The 16,538-nt window shown below is 35.3% G+C and overlaps 1 protein-coding gene across 1 annotated transcript; it reads left to right on the top strand.

The window, feature by feature from the left end:
- The first annotated feature begins 10,944 nt into the window (after positions 1-10,944).
- Positions 10,945-16,278, top strand: LOC129230357 (uncharacterized). Its single transcript, XM_054864754.1, has one exon. It carries the CDS (start codon positions 10,945-10,947, stop codon positions 16,276-16,278), a length of 5,334 nt encoding a protein of 1,777 aa, XP_054720729.1.
- Positions 16,279-16,538: the final 260 nt, after the last annotated feature.

Consider the following 16,538-nt stretch of genomic DNA (forward strand, 5'->3'; position numbering starts at 1 on the left):
AGGAACAAATGTATAAAATATCAATAATAGTAAGACACATAATGCATCTATTGAAGTGTTACTAAGCCTGAAATTCAGTTTAGTGCACACATTTCCTGCAGTTGAAAATACTCTTTTCGAATTCACGCAGGTCGGTGGTACTGTTAATAATGCGTGACACACGTCCTCGAATTGCCAAGTCCTTCATCTTCAAATAATTCGGTGTCTTAATACGCGCTGGTTTTGGATCAATAACATTTTTTGTGTGTATATTTCTTTTGTATTGTGTGTAGTATTAAAAAAACAATACTTATAGCTATTTGCAATTTCTATTCGAGTTCCAAATTCTTTCCCAATTTTAACATCATATTCTACAATTATTTCCTCTTGATCAGGATAGGATTGTGTCTGCTTTTTACTAAGCACTTGGCTTGAAATTTGCAGTGAATTTAATTAAATTTGTCAGATGTACAAGCTCTCAAATCAAAATTCGACAAAATGTCCTATCATAGGGTCCAGTCCCGAGTTCGGTAACTTGATTATATTTATTTAAACAACTTTCTTAAGCAATTGAAAATTTTGATTTTCATTTTTATTTTACCTTACACTTTCATTAATTATTTACTCGATGTTGTCAGCTTTTATTTTCACAGCAAATAGCCAAATACTACAAAGTTTCAACTCTGAATATTCCTTCACATTAATACGTACACTCGTACTTCAGAAAACTTGTAGCAATTAGTAGAAGAATAGAATAAATCATTATTTTTTATTCATTTTTCATTTTCTTGAATTAATATAAAGGGCTATGTGTCTTACTACTTTTGTTATTTTAGTAAACTAATGCATATTAAGGATTAAAAAAAATCAGTAAATAGTGAAACAACTTAGAATGACAAAGATATCGTTATGATAAAGTAAAGTACCAAGTAATTATCGTTTCCTCTTGAAGACACTAATTATATGTAATTTATGTTTCGAACAAAGAATGCATATTAAGCACAAAAGATTTTCTGTTTTTGCCTTAATCCAGCAAGCATAAATTCAGAAACCGCAATCAACACTTTGTTTGAATTTCTCTGAAACGCTCATAGTAGCGGGAAATGATTCTTAATTTCCAACAACTAATAATTATCCTTATTAAATTCTTGAGTCATGTTTTCATAAACTTGCTTAGCATTCTTCTCCCGAAATTTTCCGATGCTCAAGGTTCGTAGCTGAATTTTGGAATATTATTTGTGGAGCTTGAAAATTTGCAAATGGTATATGAAGTTTTCTAAAGTGAATGAATATCTTTCTTTCATTTGTTCAATGCAAATCGTTACCAAATTATCAAATATTTTGCTGAAAGGAATAAGTGCTGCAGTGGGTAGGGAAATGGCGGTACGCGTATTTGTACAAATGTTTCATTTTATTTCTGTATCTCAGAGCTAGAAGGACGGAAGTTACATAAATTGCAATTTAATAGGAGAGGGGAAAAACTTTTTTTGGCGCATGCAAAGGATAGGACGCGAGCGTTTTTAACCCAGGTAAAAATTTGAAAAGGATTTTTTTTTTATTTTTAAATTACGTTCACATGGCTCGATGCGGAATACAGTGCCGGCAAAAAAAATCTTTACATTTGGTTGGCAATTAAAAACTTTACATGCAAACCTTCTTGCCATGATTTTATTGGCATGATCCCTAGTGATTTAACCGAATACCGAATATTCGTTTTTGTTCTTCTTCTTTTTTTTTTTTTTTGAGCAATCACATTGCTTATTGTTCTCATTTGACTGTTTTGGCGTCCTTTGATTTTATTTTCCCCCCGCCTCCCTCTGCAGCACCACCGTCGACCGGCCTCACGATGCTGCTCCTCTAGCGAAAACCGTCTCCTGGTTGCGTCCATATCCTACACACACACACACACACACACACACACACACACACACACACACACACACACACACACACACACACACACACACACACACACACACACACACACACACACACACACATACACACACATACACACACTCACGCGTACCCACAAACTCATGCCTGCACACAAATACACACGCCTACATACACACGCACACGTGGTTGCAAAAAACATAATTTGAATTCAAGGTGTCAAAATTCTAATTTTTTTTTTTTTTTTTTTTTTTTGCCGGCACTGTAGGCTTTTTCGTACTGCACGAACAAACGGAAAATCGCAATTTGTGGACATACGTCAGTCTAGCTATGAGGTACAGATTTTTTTTCTTTTGCATTTTTGTCATCTATTTAACGACCTTTACGATACAAACATGATAATTCGGTTTCCGCTGGAAATAATACAACTTTTGAAACCTGTGGCATAACTTCAAGTTTCAAAGTTGTTGGTAAAACAGTTAGTTCACTTTAATTAACTTTTCCGCAAGCTGCCAAAAAGCTTAAATAGATCCAAAACTTCACTTTATTAACTGAGCCCCGAAAAGGAATTTGAAATAAATGTAAGTTATTATATCATTTCATAATTAAGGTTCAAAAGTTTTATTCTTTTTGAGTTACGCCAACGCAGACGAGCGTAAAAGTTTTAGAAAAGGTTGAAAACAATAGTGAAGAATAAGAAACAAATATTTTTGTTTATCAATGTATATAATGTTACATTAAAAATATATATATTTGATTCCTCAAGGGATTTTGTATTTCCATTCTGTGTACGTTCTTTATAATAGTCAGTTTCATTTTTCAAGTTAAAGCATGAGTAATGAGGAGCAACGAAAATGTTTAACTTTAAAAACCTTTTCCTCCTTTTCGAAAAATAAAATAAGCTTGCAATTTCTTTCCGAAAATAAGAACAGCAGTGTTCTTTTAAGTACAGCTCAAAACATGTTTTAGAGGCACTTGTTTTAATAAGATTTCCAGTAGTTAAACTTATTAGATTTCTAAGGAAAACTCCGCAGTTGAAAAACAAATGTTTGTGATCAATTGCAGAAGAAAAGAGAATACATTTCGCCCGTATTTTCGGAACAATGTGCAGCAAGTTGAGTGATTCTGCAAAATTACCTCACATTTATTTTTATCTGAAGGTGTTAGAATAATAGTAACCTAAGTACATTTCCGAAAGTTTTGTGTTGTTTAAGTTGATGAATTTACTCCTCGCTTTAAATTATGTAACGTTTTAATTGATAACTCCACTAATTATTATCGGAGGATTAAATTGCCAAACATAAAGACGGGAAAATTATGAATCTATCGGTACCTAATCCGTCGGTCAGTTCACTGGCGTTCGGGAGAAGTATCTTGAACATGGATACATACGCTTAGTATTTAAGTAAAAAATTGTGCAAGAAATAATCCAACTTCACTGAACAGAAACACAAAGCAAACTGACTCTTTGTACTGGAAGAACAAACTAATACTGCTCAGACCACAGCACAAGATAAGCACTATAAAAATAAATATTACCTCCCATCTGGGGACAACCCATTTAAATTTTGCTCTAAATGAATTTTTTGAACCAAGTGCTTATATTTGGGTTCTAACTCGACAAATTGTATTTATTTTATTTCAATTAGCTATGATACCTTTCACTCCCACCACCCTGCCACAGAACTGCAATTTGACAGAAGGATTGTCAATTCATTGAAGGAATTTTCATTTCCTTTCAAAGAGGAAAAAATCAAAAATATTAGATCCTATTCCTTTCCCCTAACTCCTTTTCTGCAATACTTGATGCACAGCTGTTTTTATTTTCTTCATTATTTTTATTTTATATATTTTTTGCAGAAGAGGAATGACTGCTAGAATTACAAGGTAGATAAAACAAACAGCGTTATATTGATCATGTGTTTTGTTTATCTGCACCCCACCCCTCCTTCTCCAGAAAAAAAAAAAAAAAAGCAACAGCAACATAGGCTTTTCTCTTATAATAAAATATAGGCATATCATTATGAAAAGTTTCATTTTTTGGTTGAGTTTTATTTCTCTGCGCAATATAATAATGAAAATTTTAGGACAACTCCTAACCCTGGTAGAAGTTATATATATTAATAAATAAAATAAGCTTGCAAATTACTTAATTTTTTATTTGTGACGTCTAAAATACTATAAAGTGCCATTTTATTAAACACTTGAATACAAGCTGAATCATTAAACACCATATTTACAAAACAACATTATGATACTTAAATATTTACTGAAAAGATTCTGTTCTTTGTAGAACAATTTCATTGAAGATGTAACTAATTTTAAAAAATAAATAAACTTGCATAATAATGATTAAATGATGAATTACATCTTTGGCGTTTTGCAGCATTTTTTGCGAGTAACTTTCTCTTTTTTAATTGTAATTCTTTCCTTTTTTCCTCTTTTACCTTAGCCTATTTTTTCTTTTTGTTCTTTATTTTTGCAAAGATCCCTGCTAGCACATATCGTACGACAATATCATAAAAATTATCAAAACTATATCACTGCGTTATGGGATCACGATAGACCACGATGTCTAATCGGGCACCGGGTATGATATTGATGCGAAATATCGTAAACGACATTGTGACGACGACGTCGTATCGTTATTGTAATAGAGTCATTCCACGTCAACTGACCTAATTTTTCAAATCGTCCCCCTACTCGACCATCTCCGATTTGGATGAAAATTGTATAGGGGGCGTAGAGATGCCTTTGGAACTAACCTAAGCAAATTTTTCAGCTTCTTAGATCAAAATCCTGAGGATCTACGGTCTCCGAAAAATGTAATCCAAGATGGCGGATTAGCTTTTTGTGCCAAATTGCCAAATTTACACCAACTTTACAGAAGATTTTATCACTTTTTGGAAGCCTGAAATTTTAGGTGCTCAAAGTATGTTTGATCGTTAGTATATTCAAGTATTTTTGTGAGTTTGAGTTCCTTAGATTTTGTGTAGCATGCGCATGCTCGAACTTTGTAATTATATTGTCAATATACATGTTTTTAATGGGTTATAGTTGCAGAGCGTAAATATCTATTTTCTAAAAGGTATTGGCATCCGAAGTGGCTATCAAAATAGTTCACATGAAAAATAGCCTGTTTTTAATGCCCAGTAGCTCAAGTTTGTCACCTTGAATCTTCTTTTCGTTGGTACCAATGAGAAAGAACATATTTTTTCCTATAAAAATAGTTTTTCTTTTCGATGGTGTTCTCTCAGATAAGCGTGAAAAAAATGAGCCTGAAATACTATTTGTCGTTAGCGAGAAAATCTCGTTCTACAATAAAAAAAGAATGGTGAATACCGTGACAATCGACTTATAGGGATTTTGCAACTGTTATAAGTCAGAAATAGTTTTTTATTAATTACTTAAAAAAATACTTTGAAAATGAAATATGATTAAAAAAAAAAAAAGAAAATTATATTGTTTTGTCTGGTGTATTAGTCTGCTTCCTGAACAAAATACTTTTCTAATTCTAACATATTTAATTTGCAAAAGAACTTTTAAAGTGATTAATAAAAAACTATTTCTGACCTATAACAGTTGCAAAATCCCTATACGTCGGTTGTCACGACACTCACCATTCTTTATTTATAAAATTTCAGGCTTCCAGTAGTATAAAATTTCTCGCTAATCTGAGCTTAAACGTGGCAATTCGTTGCAACAGACATAATTTCAAGCTCGTTTTTTTTTTTTTTTTAATTTTTTTTTTTTTTTTTTAAATCCTTATTTGAAAGAACACCATCGAAGAAAAACTTATTTTGAAAGGAAAAAAATGTGTTATTTCTAATGGTATAAACGAAAACAAGGTGCGAGGTGACAAACTTGAGCTATAGCCTTTGAAAATAGGCTATTTTTTACTTGAACGGTTTCAATAGTCACTTTGAATCACAATATCCTTTTAGAAAGTAGATATTTAAGTTCTGTAACTGTAACCCATCAAAAACAAGCATTTTTACCATGGAATCACGCAGCATGAGCTTTTGAATTATTTTTGTTCAGATTTTATGACAACCTAAAATCCAGGAAAAAATTTTCCCATCGTTCATTTTCACAAGTTCACGCGAATGCCACACAAAATCTAAAGAGCTCAAATTCACAAAAATACTTGAATATACCGACGTCAAACATACTTTAAGCGCCTAAAATTTTAGACTTCCAGTGTGATAAAATTTTCTGTAAACTTGGTGTAAATTTGGCAATTTGGCACAAAAAGCTAATCCGCCACCTTGGATCACATTTTTCGGAGACCCTAGATCATCAGGACTTTTATCTAGGAAGCTGAAAATTTGCATAGGTTAGTTTCAAAGGCATCTCTACGCCTCTATAAAATTTCATCCAAATCGGAGATGGTCGAGCGGGGACCACCCCTTAGTCACTTGACATGGAACGACTCTATATCGTTTATGCAGCATTATGACGTCATCGTTTAGCCGACAGTTCTCATATCTCCCTATATCGCTACACATCGTCTTGCCGATGACGTTACCGATAAATGCCGTCTTTCAAAACCTAAAAACCACAGAAATAAAGAAAAAAAAAATGAAAAAGCGGACAATCGCGGGAGATTTTCATCCTTGCTGTATAGGCGTTTTCCTTTTATATGGTAAAGAGCAAAAACAAAATCTCCAGATTTCGAGGAAAAAAAAATTCTATTCAAATAAATAAAAAAAACTTGGAAACTTCACAAGAGTTAAATGGAAACAATTAGCTATTACTACATTTTCAAGCTTAGAGAAGATATTAATTTTGAATTTTTAAAAAAACGATTCGATTTTAAGCTCAACTTATTTATGAAAGAAGTTTAAAATAATAAACGAAAATGCATCGAGGTTTTTGGAAATAGAAACCATATGGCTCTCAATTTTGCGTGACTGTGAAAATAAATGATTAACCCTGAGAAACTCAATTTACTAAAAATTATTTTACTTCCATAGCGTAGCTAATGCTGAGCACTTTATATATACTTTGGGGGGGGGGGGGGGCTGAGTAAATTTACTTCCTATAAAAATTTAATTTAAGGCAGTTGTTCTAAACCTGGAGGCAGAGGCGTAGGAACTTAGTGGAAGTAGGGGGAGCTGAGACACATTATGCCATAACCAGAAAATAATTTGGGGGGGGGGCACTTAATTTTTTCCCCCATAAGAAATTAGCTTCTCTCTCCCTCTCTCTCTTTCTCTTTCCCAGCAAAGTTTTCAATCATATTTAATAAATACATTGTATATGGAGATAATGAGGTGATAAAACTCCGGTTTTGAAAGGGGGTTGGTCAATACTCAAAGATGAGCACGTATAAAAAAAAAAAGGGTTCCGGGGGACCCTCCCCGCGGAAAATTTCAAAATTCTTGTTCTAAAAACGAGTTTTTAAGCGATTTTTTGGAATATTAAGGGGAGAAATGGTACGAATAAACTTCCCGGAAAATTTTTCGAAATTAATGTCTTAAAAACGGATTATATACTATATTTGTTAACGCTAGTGAAACTAATATGACTCGAGGGATTGTCCTCGATCAAATTTTCAAATCAATTTACATCTCCCTCCCAATATTTCGAATTTGAGTATCCAAAATCGCAATTGTAGACAATCTTCAATGATGTCATGGGAAAAAGCTGTTCTAGGGCTCTACTCTGGTAATTTTTCAAAAATTGTCCTAGGGAGTGTTCTTCAATGGTGTTATCAGAAAAGGTTCAGAGGTTCCTTCTCCTTATTTTATTCGAAATTATAATCTCTAAAAAACGCGACTACGGATGATATTTGTCAGCTTTAGGGGCAGGTCCCGAATTACAAAATGTGAGGCCCTAGGCCTGCAATAATTTCAGGGCTCCCTGAAGACTCTATTAGCCCTGTCGGAAGGCATTTTCGTGGGCCAAAGAACTATGTAAATTATTTATCATGTGCATTCACGAATCCCCTTCGGGGCACTCGAAATTGTGGCATGGTAAATTCGCTACTGGCAGAATTAATAAAAATTATCCTTTAAAGAAGTTCTTTTCTAAATAAAAAGTCATTATTTTTTTATTATTACTTTTAAAAATACATGGAATTTTTTCGTATAGTTGTAATGCTATGCATAATTTTTTCAGTAATTTGGGGCCCCTTAGGCCAGGCCAATTAGGCCCAGGTCTAATTGGCCTGTTAGGTAATCAAACCCTGGTTAGGGGGGCCGAGTAATTTTTTGAAATTGAATTTCCAAAAACGGAATATTATTTAATTTCCCATGTTATTGGAGAACGAGGTATTCAGGGACTCTCTTTCGGAAATTTTCAGGAAACCCAGTCCTGAAAACAAAATTTGAGGCGCTCTAATAATTTTGAAGGAAAGGAAGGACTTCGGCAAAGTAGCGTTTAGAAGACTGTTATATTCTGAGAACTAGAAAAAGGGAAAAGGATGAAACATTATGGTGGAGAAACAGAACAATAGAAATGTGAATAAAATATGACAACGTATATAAAGTACAAATTGAGAATGGAAAAAGGTTGAAAAACCAGCAAACAGCTGTTTCGGCGCTCTAAAATACAAGTGCCATCATCAGTGCATTAAAAACGAAGACAGGTTCACCCGACTAAAACACAGTCGAGGCGAACATTGGAATGAGAGACGAGTTGTAAAAGATATGAGAGCAGTGCCGGAAACGATGACGTCAAGGTTACGTCAGAACTCCAGAGGACAGTTGCACTCAGGAGAAAACGTCACGGACAAAAAATAAATCAAATAACAGACTTCCAAACATTAGGAAAAGGGGGAGTGCTAGACAAATCATTGACGATTAAATTAGCATTTTTCCATATGTAATATGACTCCCAAAAATCTAAATCATGAATGGACGAACACTCGTGAATAACTTTGGCGGAAGAAAAAATAAAATTATGACCGCAGGACCAACAATGTTGAGCAATAGAGGAGCGTTTGAGATCCTGTTTTTTGACGTAATTTTCGTGTTCTTTTATCCGGAATTTGAGGGATCGTCGAGTCTGCCCAATGTAGGCCAATTCGCACTGGCAGGAAACACTGTAAATGCCCCATTTGTCAAGGTTGTGAACAGGGTGTTTAAGCTGTGAAAATTTTAATTTATTAACAGGAGAAAAAGTGACGGAAAAATGAAACTTTTTAAAGATTTTGGCAATTTGTAGACTGATTTTAGGAAAAAAGGGTAAGACAACGGAACTCGAATAGTTCACAGGAGCAAGTGTTTGATTTTTGTTAGTTGAGCTACATAGCTTCTTATAAATGGTATCAATAATATCTGATGTGAATCCTCGATCCACCGCAATACTTCGTAGGTAATTCAGTTCTGATGAAAGTAAATTGGAATTTGAACAAATGGCTAAAGCACGGTAAATAAAAGATCTAAAAGCAGCCAATTTTTGTTTAGGAGGATGAACGGATAACTTGTGAGGGGGAAGAGAAACAGTAAAGGGTTTACGGAAAACAGTAGTTGTAAACGTATTGTCATGATGAGTGATGGACACATCAAGAAAAGAAAGATGATTACCAGATTCCAATTCAACCGTAAATTGAATATGTGGGTCAATAGTTTTTAGGATGGATAAAAGGTTATCAAGGTCACTGACAGACGAGTGCAAAAGTACAAAAATGTCGTCAACGTACCTGACGTAAAAATCAAATTGTATAATTTTAAATAATTTAAGTTCGAAATAGTGCATATACAAATCACTTAGAATTGGACTCAAATTGTCCAATAGCAAGACCTTCAGTCATCCGGAAAAAATTACCGTCGAAAACAAACGTGTTTAGTTTTAAGCAAGAACGTGTTAAATTGCACAATTCATTGATCTCAAAGTAGGAAAAGTGATGTTCAGTTAATCTCATTTTAAGGCAGTCTAACGCACCTTCAACAGGCACGTTAGTGAAGAGTGATTTCACATCAAAAGAGGCCATTCTATGGTTATTTAACTGAAAAATTCGAAGTTTGCGAACAAAGTCAAGAGAGCTCCGAACAGTAAAACAGTTGCTGGAAAGAAGAGGTGAAAAAACGGAAACTAAAAATTTGACCAATTTATAAGAAGCACTACCAATGTTAGAAACAATGGGACGGAGAGGAATGAGTGGTTTATGCACTTTAGGCAAAGCATAGAATCTGGAACATTGTGCAACAGAAGGAATCAGGCGTTTTTTGTGAAAATCTGGAATCAACGGAGATGACTTAATGGCGTTACTGATAGTTTTTAATTCTTTACCACAAGGATCTTGTTTGATTTTTTCATATGGCCCGTCTAAAATTAAGTTATTGCATTCGTTGATATAATCTTTTTTGTTTAGAACAACAATTTGGTCCCCCATTATCAGCGTTTGTAATGACTAAATCAGAGTTAGCACATAAATCTCTTACGGTACGAGTTACATTATACTAGTCGACCCGTGCGGAACTCCGCACTGTGCTTCGAATCGTTTCATAAGACATTTCGCTCTTTAAAATTTTCAAAGAAAGAACATTATGAAGAAGACCCAAAAAAAAGTAAGCGCAGAAGAGAAGGCATGTAATTTAAAGACATCAGTGTTAAGAGATTCCTCGTTATAATGATTTTATTGTATTTTACTAGTGAAATGCGTAATTGAAATTGTTTTTATTTAGTTTTTGTTTTCTGAGAGCTGGCAACAAAATATCTTTAGAATGTGCGTGCGATAAGAGTTTTGGTGATTAGAGTTGAAAAAATGTTAGTTTGTTTAAAAATGTTAGTTTGGATGGCGTATTTAGAGTATTGAGAAGCGAGAAACACTTGAGAGATTTTATAAAATGAAATAGTGAGTTATTGAGTTTCATTTTGAGTTATTGAGTTTTATTTTCGAGTTTTGAGCATTAGTTAGGCAAATTTGCTATGAAATTATGTCTTGTGTAAATATTTTCTTGTTATGTGCTGTGTCCTGTGAATAAATGTATTTGTGCGATATGTGTTACGAGTGTACTGATTCGAAGTCCGATTAGAGTTTTTCGGACATCTGGCGTCCGTGACAGGACTCTTTCGTCTGTTTGAATAAAATAAATTTAATTATCGTGCTGAGAAAAAAAAATGGATGAATTTAAGAAAAACAGGACACAGTACAGGAGATTATTTACGAAAGCTTGCAATGAATTTGATGCAGAAGAAGCTTGGTTAAGTGATGAAGATAAATTACTTAAACTTAAAGTAATTGAAGAAAAAGCACTTTTAATGATTGAGACTGAATACAAGGTTAGAAATCATCTTTGCGATGAAAATATTTCAGAAACAGAATGTGATGCTGAGTTCGATCAATCCGAGATTTATATTGATCGTTGGCGCGTTTTAGGACAAAAACTCAAAAAACTTTCATCATGTGAAAAAGAAGATTCTGTTTCGGTTTCAAGTGCAAATACATCGCAGAAAAATACTCTGTTACGGTATCCTAAGATACGGCTCCCGTCATTCAATGGAGATATAAGAAACTGGCTCGGATTTTGGGGACAGTTTCAAAAGATCGATAAAGACTCCAACTTGGACCTACATGACAAGTTTTCTTATTTGTCACAAAGTATGGTTAAAGGTAGCATTGCTGAGGATTTAATCAAAAGTTTCCCGCCTGGAGGAGATAGCTATGAAAAAGCATTAAATCAGCTAAAGAGTAGATTTGGAAAAGAAGAATTGCTGATACAGATCTATGTAAGAGATCTATTAGCATTAGTTCTTCAGAGAGAAAGTGCTCAAACCAAATCTCTTCGAGTGTTATACGACTTATTAGAGACTAAATTGAGGGCATTAGAGTCTCTAGGAGTAACTAGAGACAAATATGCTTGTATGTTATTTCCACTAATTGAATCATCACTTCCACAAGAAACTTTGAGAGCTTGGGAACGATGCCGAGCAACAAACCGGAGAACGCGAGATGTTACTCCAGAAAATGAATTGAGTTCACAGTTGGAAGAAAAGAACGACTTGAGATCAATTTTGGATTTCCTACAAGATGAGGTAGAGGCTGAAGAAAGAATAATTTTAGCTTCTCAGTCATTCGATTGCCCTAAAGTGAAATCTACTTCTCGAGAGAACAGTAAATTACACATTGAAAAGAAAAATGATAATAAATTAAAGTTTGGGAATAGAGCTCAAGTAGCAACAGCAGCTGACCTTTTTACTGCATCGCGGGAACAGAAACTGTGTATTTTTTGCGGCAATCACCATGATTCGAATGATTGCATAAAAGCAGGGAAAATACCGCTTAAAGAGAGAGAATTACTAGTCGGAAAATCTCACTGCTGTTTTCTATGTCTCAAAACAGGACATCAAGTTCGTCAATGCAATGTGAAAGCTGGATGTGCTAATTGTGGAAGAAGACATCATATTTTGCTGTGCAGAAGTGGCCAACCGCATTTACCTTCGTCTTCTGAAAGAGTTGTTGCATTAGAAGAAACTCCAAAGCAAGATTCAGCTCTCGCAAACATTTCAATGTCACCAAAAGTGATGTTGCAAACCCTAATAATAATCATAAGAGGAAACGGAAAGAGCCGTAAAGCGAGAGCAATTTTTGATTCTGCATCCCAGAGGTCATACATTCTAAAAGATACGGCAAAGGAGATGAAGTACGAAGTCCTGGGTTCAGAGTGTCTCAAACATGCACTTTTCGGAGGAAAAAATTCTGGTGTGTGTAAACATGAAGTTTTTAAACTGTATTTAACTAGTGCTAACGGTAATTATAACTGCAATTTTGAAGTTTTGAGTCAACCAGTCATATGTGAAACAAAGCCACCTACAAATGAACTCTGTATAAAAGAACTCTGTGACTTAAATATTCATATTGAGGATGATAGTAGAGCCCCTATTGAAATTTTGATAGGAGCAGACGTTGCGGGAAAACTGATGACAGGTGGTTATAAATTACTTCCTAGTGGCCTTGCCGCAATTGAAACTAAACTAGGGTGGACACTAATGGGGAAGAACTCTACTTTAGAATCTCGAGAAAGCACTGCATTACTTGTAACGAGTATGATTTGTAATGATACTTGTATATCAAACTTGTGGTCACTGGAAACGATCGGTATACTGGATCCATCTGAGAAGAAAACGCAAGATGAATTGCATGCAGCAGCTAAAGAACATTTTTTGAGAACTGTTAGAATAGACGATGAAGGAAGGTTTATCGTTGATTTGCCTTGGTTGAGTGAACATCCCCCTCTGCCTGAAAATTTTGAATTGGCTTTGAAGAGACTGAACAACACAGTAAAGAACTTAAAAGCGAAAAATCTGTATGAGGATTATGACCTGGTTTTCAAAGAATGGGAAAAGGAGGGAATAATTGAAGAGGTTCCTTATAATGAAATTCAAGAACCATCGCATTATTTACCACATCGGCCTGTTGTCAAAGAAAATAGTACGACTCGCATTAGGCCAGTATTCGATGCTTCCGCTAAGTCGAGATCTTCACCAAGTCTAAATGACTGCCTTGAAAAGGGTATGAACCTTATGGAATTCATTCCATCAATATTAACACGCTTTCGTATGTATAAAATAGGGGTTACTGCTGATATATGTAAAGCGTTTCTGCAAATCCGTGTATCTGAAAGGGACAAAAATTATCTGAGATTCCTCTGGTACAACGATAAGTCTGAGCTAAAGTATTTCAGGCACTGTCGTGTAATATTCGGTGCTTCGTGTAGCCCTTTTTTACTCGGATCTGTGGTTCAGTATCATTTAGAATCAGCACTAGAAGAGGCACGAGTTGAGTCCTCGAAATATCCCGTTGAAACTGTAGAAGAACTTGCTAACAGTTTTTATGTGGACAATTGTCTTGTTAGCGTAAAGGATGAAGCTCAGTTGCATAAATTTATGCAAGCGGCTACAGAAATATTAATGGAGAGAAAATTTGAATTACGAGGGTGGGAGTACTCGGATTCCCGCTGTCAAGTTTCAGAACCCACGAATGTGCTAGGAATGATGTGGGACCGTGGAAATGATACCCTCAGTTTAAAGTTATCACATGATACTGATACCTCTTCGATGAAAATTTCTAAGAGGTCAATTTTGTCTGCTGCACATAAAACGTTTGATCCTTTAGGCATAGTCTGTCCGGTTACTTTACTGCCAAAACTTTTGCTGCAGAGGTTATGGGAATGCAAATTAACATGGGATCAAGAAGTAGATACAAATACTGAAGAAGAATTCTTGAAATGGTTGAAAAATTTGGAGACTTTGAAAGAATTGAAGATAACTAGATGGTTGCAATGCGAATACGTAATTGATAGTTTACATTTTTTCTGCGACGCTAGTAAATCTGCCTATTCAGCTGTTGTTTTTATAAAAATTTGTTTGAATGATTCAGTAGCTGTTCATCTGCTAAGAGCTAAATCTCGGATTGCACCTTGTGGAAAGAAAGAGACGACTATAGCAAGATTAGAGCTTCTTGGAGCCACAATTTTAGCACGTCTTTCTGTAGAAGTTCTGAAAGAATTCAAAAAAGAGAAAATTGTGTTTTGGACTGATTCTACTACCGTTCTTTCATGGTTGAGAAGAGAAGGGCCGTGGGGAGTGTTTGTACAAAACCGAGTGCAGGAAATTAGATCCTTGACTCCTTTGAATGCATGGCGGTTCGTCCCAGGATCACTAAATCCAGCAGATCTTCCGAGTAGAGGTTGTTCTGCTCGTCAACTTCTTTCGTCAAAATGGTGGGAAGGTCCGCAATGGTTGTATTTCTCATCGGAAGAATGGCCAAAAGACGAATTTTGTGTTGATGAAGAAGAAATTCAAAGTGAAAGAAAGAGAGGCGTGGTATCATCTATGGTCAACGTGCAATGCACAGATAACATTGTAAGTGACCGATTTTCAAGTTATACGAAGACAATCAGAACAATTGGATGGATCTATAGATTTTATCACAATATTTCCAGTCAGAATAAGATAATAGGAGAGTTGACAACTGATGAGTACAACAGAGCTGAAATTGCACTTATGAGGCAAATACAGTCAGAGCAATTTCATGAAGATAATCGTTTGCAGAAGCTGCAAACATTCAAAGATAAGGATGGATTACTACGATTACAAACAAGATTGTTTGATTGTGAGGAAACAGAAGAGTTTAAGAGTCCTATTCTGTTACCTTCAAAACATAAAGCGGTATTGAAAATGGTGACTGAAGAACATAAAAAATCTTTCCACGCAGGACTGTCTACTTTATTAGTGAGATTAAGAGAAAAATATTGGATATTAGGCGTCAGGAAGTTAGCTAAGCAAGTGATTTCTAACTGTGTTATATGTAAACGCCATACAGCTAAACCTCTGGAAGTGCCATTCGCCCCATTACCAAGAGACAGAGTCACCCATGCAGGTGTTTTTGAAGTTTCCGGGGCTGATTATGCCGGGCCTTTGTATTTGCGATCAGGAGAAAAGGCCTGGATCATTTTATTTACATGTGCGGTTTACCGAGCTGTACATTTTGAGCTAGTTAAGTCAATGTCAACAGAGTCATTCATCTTAGCATTAAGACGATTCGTAGCTCGAAGAGGAAGAATTGCTGTTCTCTACACCGACAACGGCATGAGTTTTGTTGGAACGAACAATGTGCTAAAGACGCTCGACTGGAATAAAATAAGCTCTTATTCCACCACAAGACAGATTTCTTGGAAGTTCATTCCACCAACCGCTGCCTGGTGGGGTGGTTGGTGGGAGCGCATGGTTGGGATGCTGAAAGGCCTTTTAAGAAAAATGCTAGGTAAATCTTCTGTTAACTACGAGGAGCTTTCAACAATATTATGCGACTGTGAAGCAATCATCAACTCGAGACCGTTGACATACATATCAAGTTCACCAGATCAACTGATGCCCTTAACTCCGGCTATGTTTCTGGTAAGTGACAACTGCACCAAGATTGAAAATGCTGATCTAGATGTGGTAGACAGAACCTTGTTGACAAGAAGGTCCAAATATCTACAGAAATTAAGAGAAGACTTACGACAAAGATTTAGAAATGAATATTTTGCACTTCTAATTAACCAAGGCTATAGGAAAGTTAACTCATTAGAAGTTGGTGATATCGTTTTAATAGGGAGTGACGGATCCAAGCGTAATGACTGGCCTCTTGGAGTAGTAATAAAAATCTATCCTGGAGCAGATGGCCATTCCAGAGTAGCCAGAGTAAAGACACAACAAGGAGAGAGCCTGCGGCCATTTCAAAGACTATATCCCTTAGAACTATCTGCGACTGAAGTTAGTTCTTTGAAATTACTTTCGCTGGTCAAAGAGACCTCTGAAGAAACAACCTTTTTCTCAGGAACGAGAAAAGAGCCTGGGATACCTTCAGACGTGTTTGTGGGAGAAGAAACATCTAACAACACTCGGCCCCTTTTGAAAGAAACCAGATATGGGAGAAAGATTAGAGTACCTGAACGTTTAAAGATGTAAACCTCTGTTTCATTTGAACTGTTATAATTTCTTTGATCTAATTGATATTTCTTAGGTTTTGTGTTGCAATACAAATTAGTAAATTTCATATTGCAAGGTGGGAGAATGTTAAGAGATTCCTCGTTATAATGATTTTATTGTATTTTACTAGTGAAATGCGTAATTGAAATTGTTTTTATTTAGTTTTTGTTTTCTGAGAGCTGGCAACAAAATATCTTTAGAATGTGCGTGCGATAAGAGTTTTGGTGATTAGAGTTGAA

Source organism: Uloborus diversus, chromosome 9, assembly GCF_026930045.1.
Source record: "Uloborus diversus isolate 005 chromosome 9, Udiv.v.3.1, whole genome shotgun sequence".
Classification (NCBI taxonomy): domain Eukaryota; kingdom Metazoa; phylum Arthropoda; class Arachnida; order Araneae; family Uloboridae; genus Uloborus; species Uloborus diversus.